Genomic DNA, 12,139 nt, shown 5'->3' with positions numbered 1-12,139 from the left:
AGTGTGGCAAAACGGTTTATTGTTCCCACTTATTAGTACCTTGTTCAGCAAAGTAATGAGCTTCTTGTGTGTTTAGCGAGTTTGTTACATTACTAGCACAAGCTAGCTGTTAGCCCTTTGTTTAGCCTGCTAACATGAAGCATACCAGCATGTGGTGTTAGCTGTATCTCTTACCATCTCTGTATCTCTTGATTGTGTAGTGACTGTTTACATAAGTCAACAATATTTAATGTAATCTTTGTGTATTTGTATGGAGAGTGAATACACTGTATTCTGTTTCTGTTATTACAGTTTAAAAAAAAAGGAAAATAAGGATCAGTAAAGCTCCGAAGAATGGCACGCGGTCTCCTGAGTGTTTACTGAAGCCATTTTATGTTTAGCTCACTGCATAAGCTGGATAGAGACATTCAGCTGAGGGCAGAAGATCTTTGTTGCCGCTGCCTTTGTGTTTTGACAGAAACAGAAGGTAACGAGACAGGTTTGGAACTGGCGTGCAGTATCTCTCAGTGTCTCACACTGAAACTAGCAACTGACACCAAAAGAATCACCAAGAAAGCATTTATTAAAGGAAACCAAGCAAGCTGAAGGGCTGGGACTGTGTTTGGGTTTCGAGGAATGAATATTCGCAATAACAGCTTCCACATCAAATCAGACAGAGCTTTTCTTGCAAGTAAATGCACAACAAAAACACAATGCAGGCCCGGCTAGCTCAGTCGGTAGAGCATGAGACTCTTAATCTCAGGGTCGTGGGTTCAACCCCCGCGTTAGAATTTTAGGACTTTACAGTCTAGTATAAATAATTAACATAAAGTCTGTCTAATTGTGGAAGCTGTTACTGAGAAGGTATAATAATCCACAGTTCCTCCAGTGTGCGGATTACAAGCTGGTGGCTTAGTGGTAAATGACTGGTACTTGATAGGAGCTCTTGCAATGACTTCTTACCACTAGCCTCACTCACACACAGAAGCTTTATTAACCAAAAGTTCACATTCAGAGGATTCATTGACTCCCAAGAATTTATCAACATGCAGACTACAGAATGTGAGGATTCAACCAAAAACCTTCACAATTAGGAGACAACCTCCACTCCTGAATCCACACTAAGATTCAGTATGATGCCCAAAGAATCTTGTTTGTCAGCACCTTACATGAGAGTAAACTCACATAAGTTCTGTCTTGATAGAGAAAAGAGAAACGCCCCACGTGAGGCTTGAACCCACTAACCTGAGCTTAAGCATCTCATGCTCTACTGACTGAACTAGCTGGTATTGTTGCTTGGAGTGTGCAAATTGTTTATCTTGTGTGGAATAAGTGAGCTACCATGGCTCCAGACCTTTAAGAATCTGTGGGCAAGGTACTCATTTGCTACAGTATTATTATTGATAATTTGCTATTATTAATCTCTGGTTGTCTTCCTCAGTGTGTCTTTGTCCTGCCTTCCTCCTGTCAACCCAGCCGGTCATGGTAGATGTCCCTGCCTCCCTCACCCTGGTTTTTCTGGAGGCTTCTTCCTGTTAAAAGGGAGTTTTTCCTTCCCACTGTCGCCAAAGTGCTTGCTCACAGGGAGTCATATGATTGTTGAGGTTTTCTCTGTATTATTGTAGGGTCTTTAACTTACAACACTGATACTGATATTGAACACTGTGTTCTCCCCCCCGATGCACCTGTGTATGAATATTAGCTTGTGTAAGTGCTTAGGCACAGAAAAGAGGCAATGTGTGAACCGGTAGTTGAGGCTTGTAGTAAGAAAGCAGTGTAGAGTGTGGAGTAGAAAAGATCTATGTAAGTTCTAGTACACTCTGTAACGGCAATACATGATTCATGAAGACCTTTATCCATGGATAAATGGTGCACCATTTACACCCAACAGAAGACACAACAAGTTATGTCTTTGTCTAACTGGAGCCCAGATGCCAACAGTTGGTGTTAGCTGGGTTTCTAGAGATTTATCAGAGATGCACGATTTGATTATGATAATTAAACTCATAATTCCTGTCCAAGAACATTTATCTAATCATTTTATATTACATGACAAATTGCCTGCCGGTATTTGTGTGCGTGTATCCTTGCTATTTTAAAAAGCCTATGCTCCATCAATTTAATTTAATCATCTGGCAATTCCAATTAAAGAAATGCAAACACATATTCTCTAAAAGCTCTGTGTGTGTGTGTGTGTGTGTGTGTGTGTGTGTGTGTGTGTGTGTGTGTGTAAATGTCATGTAGGCAAGGGTAAAAAACCATTGTTAAATTACCATTCCCTTCATCTTTTATCATGATTGTCATCATCATCATTCTCATTAGCATCATCATTATTATGATAGCTGGAATAATTTATTGTCAGTCGAAATGGTGTGAGAACATTCAGTGACGTGCGAGTGTGTGTGTGTGTGTGTCTGGTCGATCACTCAGTCAGCCGTGAGGATCAATGCAGTCAAGTACCAGTCTGATGGATAACACTGCACGTAAAGATCCAGACTCCACTCAAGTGTGTGTGCGAGCACTGGGTGTGTTTGCAGGGACTCGTGTTCTTCTGTGTAATATAAATGACAGAGAGACAAACAGCCAATCTGTCTCAGTGTGTTTGTGCATCTGAAAGAGCGAAAGGAAAGGACAGACTTGTCAGTGTTTTGTTTCAGTGTGTGTCTGTGTGAAACATGGATTACCACAGTGAGCAATCAGCGGTGGCTTGAACTAACAGACAGGCACAGAGCGGGCCAGCGAGTGTGTCCGTTGGCCACGCGTGGCCCATTAAGCAGCAATCAACCTTCCCCGTCCTGCTTAGCATTCCAGCAGGATGCCTGCCTGCCACAAAGCCAACACATGACTGTAGTGAATGTGGTCAGGTTTGGCAGGGGAAACAAAAGGCCTGCAGGGCAAAATAAAAGAGTTAGACCGAAGCATGAATATCCACACAGTATGTGCAGAATCACATCTGCATTTTATAAGCTGGGAAGCAAGAATTGATACATTTAAGGTGAATTGAAGTTGGCCTGCAGCATTATTAGTATTTTATTGAACTGCCGTAAAAGTAGCGGACATAAAAGAAAGATTTAGAAACAGGTGGGTTAGAGGCTGATATATCTTTATCTCCAGTGTGAGCATGACTTCAGAAACAAAGAACCAGGAAAGCTTAAAACCACTTCATCTGTTCTGCTGATATCTGTCCACTTATACCAGCTCTTTTGCCGGTATAACCCTTCTTCTACTTACATTATGGGTCAACAGAGTGGATTATATGCCTTCATCTCACAGTATCCCTAGCATCCTCCTCTGTCACACCGACAATCTTCATGTCTTCACTGCATCCATGAATCTTCCCTGAGCTATTCCTCTTTTCCTTCCTCTTCCTCTTTGAGTGTCTCTACATACAACCGGATAAGTTTGTAATACTTCTTATGTCTTCCTGGAGAAAACTTGTTTCGCCTTCTTCTTCTAAAGCTGCGCTGATGTAGAGATTTTGTTGTTTAGGAGAACACTGAATTGAGTATGGCGCATAAACGACGGGGGTATAAATGATTTTGACGCCAGGATATAACCAGGGTGGTGATCGTAAAGAAGGAAAAAAACTTTTGGACAGTCCTACTGCGTTATTAGTTAACGCAAGATACATGGAGGGGTTAATGTATAAAAGCCTTTATTGTATTTGTTTATATATGGGGGATGGAAGAAATATGGCAAAACGTTCTTCTCTAAATAATGTTTAGACGATAGATTGATTAATTTTGGTTTATATTTGAGATAAAGAATACATCTTTCTCATTCTCCTATATTCCTCTTGCCTTATTATAACTCATACAGATGAATCCCACCTCATGAAGATGACCTCAATAAACTGTCTTTCACTGATCTCCTGTTTTCTCCTTTGCCTTCTTTTTCCTCGTGTTTGTGCTTTTTCTGCCCTGTCTGCTGGTATCTCTGCCTCCAGAGCTGCATGTTTCTAATCTGAAGCCACCGGCCTCACTGACCTGCTGAGTGTCTATCGCTGTATTGTTTGTTGCCTCTCTTCCTCACTCTTCTTTTCTGTCTCCAATCTCACCCTTACCACAACCGTTTGAGACAGATGGCCATCATCCTTGAGCCTGATTCTGTTGAAGTTTTCTCTTTGTTAAAGGAGAAGAGGTTCCACACATCCTCACTAACCCACACACCTACACAGCCCCTTCTATTCTTTTATTTTTTCCCCCACCTTTTATTCTTTAAAACAGGTCTTAAAGTCTTTCACGACTCCTGTCAAAACTCCTGGTTCATGTTCAGGGTCCTTGATTCACAATTGATTAAAGCCGTGCATCTGCAGCTGTGGGATGTGAGAATGCAACAAAAGCTGAGATTGTGACATTGTGTCGAGGTATGATTAACTTTCCAAGAAAAATAAAGAAAGCTATTCATCATCATGTTTTCTGAGGTAATTTGATTATTAAATCAGCTGAACTAAGGCGTCTAAAATTCTTAAACTTAAAATGTGATCAAACTCAATTACAATGGTGTAATTAAATTCATGTGACTTATCCTTTGGCTTTTGACTTGTTAGTTCTACTGGTTGAAGCACTGCTCACGCAAGATGATGAAACTGATGATGACTGCTTAAGTTTACTTTTCCTTTTATCCAATTAGTTTGCATACTTTGTTTGCATGCTTCATCAAATTTCACAGTGAAAACCTCAAGTTCTGACCTGTTACAAGTCCTAATGATTAATTTCATGGTAAGCTTTTGCAGAAAGGGCTGCGCTGCTGTCATCACTGTTAAAAACATTGTATATTCTTCTATTCTACTAAGCTCTTAAAGCCCGAGTTACACATGCCTGGAGAATGGTTGTATTTCCTCCTAGCACTAACCAACTACTGGTGGCGAAACTTGTGTGACACAAACCAGAAATGAAGAGCATTTGCCTTCAAGGCAAGTTGTGCCTTACTGCTGCAACCAACACGTTTCAAAAAGTGCAACGTTTACTTTGAACGTAAAAGTTCTTCATTTACATTTAGCCTCAAATCTTCACAAATCCACTTTGACTTAGCAACCAGTTTGCAAGTATTTGCAAACTGGTTGGCATCTTCCATGCAAACTACTGGAGACCAGAGCATTCTGCTATTGACCGACGCAGTTTCCAATGCAGCACTGCATACCTCTTTGACACCAATTTAGTATTAGCCAGCAAACTCCAGCAACCACTTGCCAATTTGTTGTGGAATACAAATCTTTCCATAGCGACTGGATGGCTGCAACCCCTTGCAACCAGTCTGGGAATATTAATTTTTCCATGAGTTTGCAGACCAGTCTCTAGGCTTCTGTGACTGAGGACTAACATCCACCAGAATCCCCACTGAATGAGGGTTAGGATTAGTTTGCGTTTTGCTAAGGAAGCCTAGTTTTGGAAACTAGAAGATCTGATCAAATTTCTATAATTCCACACAAAGGGCAAATCCTGCCTTAATCGTTGCCAGCAACATGGTAGCTGTAAAGAGGTCAAAGTAGCCACACTATGGGTTTCATTAATTTCTGTCATATATTTTGTCACAGTGGCATTTTCAAAACATGGCCACAGTTTCAAATAATGAGGTCAGAGTATATATTCAAGCAATCTCCGTGAACCAAAAGCTCAAGTCCTCTATGCACTTGGTTTCACTACAACTATTGTCTCTACTTAACTGTGGGCATGTAGCACAGAAGCCCCACCCACATGCTATTCAAATTGTGAGGGGCAGCCAATCAGAACAAAGTTGTCTTAAAAGGAGATGGAAGGGAGCTCAAACACACTGCTTTAGAGTGAATGAACTGCAGAAAAGCTAAATGATAAAAAAAGATTATTTTAAAACGTAAATCACGCAAAGACACTCCAGTGCAGTCGAATAATAAAAACATGGGTCTAGAAACAATGAGCATTATAGCTACCCTTTAAAAAGGTATATCGTGCACAGCATCCCTGAAAATATACCTTCTTAAATGTCCTCACGTTTCTCAGATTACTGAACAGATTAATCAAAAATCTTTAAAATATGGCTTCATACGATTGGAAGTATGATATTAGCCAAAAAACATAGACACATTTATTATAAGGCGCTAAGAGTTCTTGGAAGCCGGTGATGTGAGCACTGAGAAAGAATGCTGTCACTGAAACCTGTAAAGGTCACCATCTGTTTATCTACATCTCTGAAACAGATTTTCTCACTGACTATCAGCTCTGTGATCGTCTCTGTGATGGTGACATTTACAGGTATGAAGTAGGAAATGTACCTCCCTCCTGAGGCGTTCACGTCGAGAGCTAGCTGAAACATTAGAAGAAGACAGTCTATCTTTAATCGAATGTTTTCACACGTGCTTGGGGAATGCACATATCCTATTATGCTAATGTGGGCGTTCATGCAGAATCCTGGCATGGACACTGGAAGCAAGAACAGCAGTAAAAAGCTGGTATGAAATTGCAATTATTAAGCTGGCATCCTCCGGCTTTTGATTCACTTGCAAAATAACAGTGTGCGCCGTCTCAGAGAAGTAATAATCATTTCAATAACTGCACGGAAAAATGTTTTTTAATGATGGCAGGCGCATGTCAGTGTGCTGACAACAGCTGGCAAGTGGGTGGATATTTGAGATCAGGTGCAGATTGTCTAAAGATTGAGATTTATAGGGATGAATCTGGCTTTTTATTATTAAAGGAGGGGCTGTAAAGAAGTGAATACATAATTACAAACACTTAAGGAAAGTGGATCATCTGTTTTGCTATTCTTTCAAAGTCGGTACGAGTAATTTACAAGTTCCTTTTGACTGTACTGAGCTTACTGAGAATGTAGGAGTAATGTAGTTTCTCAGTTTGCAGCAATTTTTCCACCTTCTCTTTGATTTTTCAGCCTGAAGCTACAAAACTAGAAAAGCGTCATTTAAATGTTTAAGTGGTCAGTTTATCTTCACTGCAAACACTAATTTACTAAGTTATCCTAAATGATATCAGCTGGTCTGATCACAGGTTGCACTATGTCCGTGAACACATCCGATCAAGTGCTGAGATCACGGCACACAAAGATGATGATTGACTCTTGAATCATTCTTAAATGGCTAAAACAGAAAAAGAAAAGAAAAATGGAAAAAAAAAAAATCAAAGATACAGAAAGTAAAATGAACGACTTTTTTTGGGTGCTGTCAGCGTTAATCTCGTTAAAATGACGTTAACGCCATAACCGCATTTACGTGGCAAATCTCCATTAACTCGCTAACGGAGATTTGACGCCTTAAATGCGGTTATTGCATTAACGGCATTTTAACTAGATTAACGCTGACAGCAATAACATATATACTTACATATAAACCAAACCAACTCATCCAATTGTTCACTGATGTTTTAAAGTTGCGTAAGACTATAAATATGCTACTGTCAGCAGAGATGAGTTGTGAATTTTATTTGTATATAAGTGTTTCATGCTGATGTCATTTATGGGTACCATAAACTTACCATAGAGGATGTTGATAAGAGAGATTGGCATAACCAGGATCCCTACGAGCATGTCCGCTACAGCCAGTGACCTCAGAAAGAAGTTGGTGGCATTCTGGAGCTTCTTTTCCAGCGACACCGCGAGGATGACCAGAATGTTTCCGCCGATCGTCAGCGCAATGATGACGAGTATGAGCAGTGCTGGCCAGTTCTTCTCTTTGATAACCGCCCTGCTCACAGACTCCTGGGTTGTTAAATTATCCAGACCTAAACTCATGCCGGAAGCACCACCACCTCCGCTGCTGCTTCCAAGTCCTATCCCCCATGGGAGGGTTTGATTGAGATCTAAGGGGTTGTTGCTCGGCCAAGCCATTCGACTCCCGACCTCCAAGGAGGATGTGGTTGTCCCGAACCCGCCAAGAAGAGCCCTTGCTGGGCCACCCATTTCAAAGAGAGATTACTGGAGATTGGACAATCTGCTTCAGAAGCATACAGAAGAAGAAGCTGCACTCAAAATTAAGGGACACTTCTCTGAAGGATATCACCTAAGAGTTGATCAGATGGGATGGGAAGAAAGCAGGATAGGGAGAAATCTGGGGGATTGTGAATGACAGGGAAGCTGGGGCAGGGGGATAGGGAAGAAGCAGCTACAAGGGCTCTTGGTTTTATTATTGTGTTTTAATAAATCTTGCTAGTTCCAAACAGCCTCAAATTGTTCTGTTAGGCTTGTATCTCCCATTACTGGCCAACAAATCATTACCAGGGAGTTCTCAAGGTATATGCTGAGCAAAACTGTCCCGAGTTGCTTTTTGGTGTTCAGCCACATCTACATCCAAGTGGAAGTGAGACTTTAAGAGTTTTTAATTTAGAGCTGGAAATTGGATGACTCATATCCATGGCTCCGGGCCACCATCGTCCTCTGTCCACCCAATCGCTGTAGTCCGTTTGCCACAGGGTGTCAGTCGGTTTCAGTATCTGCATTCAGCTTTGAACCTTGCTGTTGTGAACGGACATATCTGAGGTGTTTATCCGAGATGATGGTGAGGGCGAACTGCGGAAAGAAGCAATGGAAGAAAAAAAAAGAATCAGATCATCTAATTTGAACTTCCTGCATGCACAAGTTGTTTTCACCCAGTCATTCATGATTTGAGAATAAATCAAACCTCTCTCTCTTACATTCCTTCTGGTCTGTCTTGATATATTCTTGATATATCCCCCCTTTCCGATTACTTTCCTTCCATCCATCTACTCCATTCACCCACTCCTCTCCCTCAGTCTTACTCAATAAATTTCCATGCTTTCCTTCTCTAAATCTTTTGAGCTTTCATCCATTTCTTCTTCCCTCTTCAGCCATCCATCAGCGCGCCCACTCAAATCTTCTTCTGTCCTGCATTTTCTCCGCTTCCTTTGCCCTCCAAGTGATTCTCCACCAGACTAATTTAGACTTTGTCCACACTCCTCAAAAAAAGGTCTGAAAAGAACGTTAAACATTGTACTCATTCAAAAATATACTAAAGATAAAAATCCAACAGATGCTTTGATGTTTACTCCTTCACATCACAGCATGTGTGTGTGTGTGTGTGTATGTATGGCTCTCCTCTCTATTTACCCTTACCAGTCAGGCAGCTTAGTGATTTAGCACCTCATAAATGTCTTCAAGGAGAGGTGGAGGAGTCAAAGTTTATGTGTGTGTGATAGTCAGCACGCGCATACAGTGAGTCTTTGCCTGTGAAGAGCACAAACGACCAAAAACCATTGAGACGTGTTCCCGTTTGCGTGGGATGTTTAAGAATGAAATGCGAATAAGTGTGTGTGTGTTTATTTTTGTGCTTTTTTCTTTCTACGTTCCCATGTGTCCACTTGTGAGTGTGTATTTTGAGATGATAAGCGAGCACATCTCCAGACGCAACCAAGCCTCCAGCTGAGATATTTTAGTGGGCGGCGAGTCTATGATAATATCAGGAAGGATAGAGTATGTCTGTCCATATTTTACTGAATGCTACATACACAATAATAAAAACTGTGCTTCTTTGTGGGTGTGGGTCTGTTAACATTTGTATTGTTTAATGTGTGTAAGTGTATTCATTTGTCTCTGCTTTGCACTTATTTGTGTAAATTGCTCTGAATGCAAATGAACTGTCTAGGTGCGATTGAGTGCAAACACAATAATTCATTCAGATTACTGTTGTGTGTGTGTCTGGGTGTGTGTGTTCCAACTTGTGTTGTTTATAAAAACAACCCATCCTCGTACTTAAATGACAATTAGGCTGATAGTAACCAGCACCTGTTTTCACACCTTGGCTCATGTGATTAGGCAGATGATCAATAGAGGGTCAGCAACCCTCTTATGGACACTCCCAATAGGGCTTAAATAGGGCTCTCCACCTCTTAGAACTCAAGAAGCTTCTTGGGCGAGAGGTGAAACGTCTTCAAGAAACTTAAAGATGATGATGACCTGGATGACTGAGAACCTTCAAAAACCCCTGAACTGAGTCTAAAGTAGATGCCTACCAGTTTACCTTGAACCACACCCTCCCCAACTGGTCTTTTATCATATTGAATGCAGTAATTGGACCTTAATGTTTTTTTTTTGTTTGTTTTGCTTTCACTTATTATACGTAAACACTTCTTTTCTCATTTTCCACTCAACTGACAGGATGGCACATTCTTATTCCCAGGGTGGCTGGAAATAGGAATGTGACCCATTTGGGGTCATCCTATAACAACCTGTCTAACCTGACCAGTTGGTATCATTTTTCAGCTTGTTGGGTTAGTGTTGGGCCGATGGGCTGATTAGTGGGCAAGTAATGTACTAACCAAAATAAGGCTTTGTGAGGGATGCACTGTTGTCTGAAAAAAGCATGTATTTACTACCAGGCCACATGCCAATCAGTAGTATCCTGTGCTCACTTAGTCGCTACAGTTGCCCGCCTAAAAGTTGAGAAATGGTTATCTCAGGTCCCGCCCATTTTACATTTTACATTGTCAGGGGTTATTTGCAAGTAGTGCAGTCGCTTGAAGTTGATTTTCTGTGGTGTGTGGTTGCCAGGTCGCAGCCAATTGATTCCACTGTGGACGCAGCTTTAGGCATTAAAATCTGCTGGGTTAGGTTTAAAAAATAAACGCAACAGTTGCCATGGCTTATAAAACACTTCTTTCTGGTTGCCATGGTGACACTTGCTTTTTCTACAGAACATACGTGCTTTTGGGACAAAACATATTTCCCACTGAATTGCATGACTTACAAATTTGTGCTCACTGACAAAAGTGTAGTTCTTTCATTTTTTTGGGTGACTATTTCACAAACTCCTGAGACTGAGCTGGGATGAAGTCACCTCTTTGAAAGTGACACAAATAATTTCTTGTAATTTCGTATATCTCTATGGGAAACATGCACTTGCTATTTCACAGGTGTTTGGATGCTGCAAAGAACTAAAACAGGAGCCCGCATGTCTCACTCTTTTTAGGTGTGGTTGCCTTTCATCATACCAGAGCATGACTGCCTGTGTGGTTCAGTTAGGTTTTGCTGTGCTTCATCCAAATACCAGTATTACTGAGGACCCTCTAAACATTTGGAGTGAGCTATAGAGCCTAAAGCGTTGGCACAGTGCCCACTACAGTCCAGCTGCACCAGTTCGTGCTCTTTTTGTTTAAATACATTCCTTTTTGTTTAAATACATTCCTCCCTCAAGTTTGTGCTCTATATTAGACACTTCTTCTTCAGCTCTCAGCGAAGGCGGTCACACTTTTCTCCTCTCCTCCTCACCCTTATCTTCCCTGCTTAGCCTCTATGTCATTGTCTTGTCTTGTGTGCATTACTTTCCAGAGGTGTGGACTCGAGTCACATGACTTGGACTCGATTTTATGACTTTAGACTTGACTTGGAAAAAATGTTGTAAGACTTGTGACTTGACTTGGACTTTTACACCAATGACTTGGGACTTGAATTGGACTTGAACCGGTTTACTTGAAAAGACTTGATATTTTACCCCAAATATAAAATTTAACACGCATATTATATAGAGATTGAAAATGTGACGTCATTCACGGGTAGAACCGCAAAGGATTCTGGGAACTCGTGGCAAGCGGTACTAGCGCACGCAGGCTTTCAATTAAAATCAGTTATACAGCGATAAAAAGAAACACAAAAATGTCAAGAAGCTGTTGTATTATTAACTGCAATAGCCGGTCACATGACAGCCACGGGAAGCCGACGGGTAAAGAGATCGGTTGTTATCGGATTACGTCGTTGAAGAGAAATTGTTCAAGCCATGTTTCCGAAGTAACAAAGAGGCGACGAATGGCCTGGATTGCAGCCATTCAAAGATCAAATATAACGTCCCAGAAACCTCCAGCTCAGGTTAGTCTGCTCCAAGCATTTCCACAAAGGTCAGTCTGCTGTTGTAGTTAATACATCATTTTCATAACATAATTGGTGATATAGGTTACAAGCAAGTCTGGCGCTGAACAGAAATGGTCGCGCTATGCTCCTTTGTTTATTGTGCATAAATAGTGAATTGTCCTGACACAATATTGCGTTTCGCTTCTGTTATTATGGTACATTGACAAAAACATATACTTTTATTCACAGGATAAAACAGTTGTTTTGTATCACTAATTGTCCAGTGCGATTACAACATACAATATTATTGTCACTGCTACATTTCTGTGATGCTACCAGAAATTATTTCCACTGCTAATTAATTACCATTGAGCTC

At 41.0% G+C, this 12,139-nt stretch overlaps 1 protein-coding gene and 1 non-coding gene across 3 annotated transcripts in view; one reads left to right on the top strand and one right to left on the bottom strand.

Annotated features, from left to right (window-relative positions):
* The window catches only part of htr2cl1 (5-hydroxytryptamine (serotonin) receptor 2C, G protein-coupled-like 1), a 40,900-nt gene extending 33,034 nt beyond the window's left edge, over positions 1 to 7,866 (bottom strand). For both annotated transcript variants that reach the window (XM_085349418.1, XM_085349419.1), the window contains exon 1: positions 7,443 to 7,866. In XM_085349418.1, coding sequence (XP_085205544.1) covers positions 7,443 to 7,866 — 424 coding nt within the window. The remainder of the gene's footprint in view (positions 1 to 7,442) is intronic.
* Positions 699 to 771, top strand: trnak-cuu (transfer RNA lysine (anticodon CUU)). Its single transcript has one exon. It is a non-coding gene; the product is annotated as a tRNA-Lys (tRNA).
* Positions 7,867 to 12,139: the final 4,273 nt, after the last annotated feature.

This window comes from Diplotaxodon limnothrissa, linkage group LG3 (genome assembly GCF_057381915.1).
Source record: "Diplotaxodon limnothrissa isolate DT_005_m linkage group LG3, D_limnothrissa_male_GT1.1, whole genome shotgun sequence".
NCBI lineage: Eukaryota > Metazoa > Chordata > Actinopteri > Cichliformes > Cichlidae > Diplotaxodon > Diplotaxodon limnothrissa.
The sequence above is the reverse complement of the archived record's forward strand: the minus strand, read 5'-3'. Positions and strand labels throughout refer to the sequence as shown.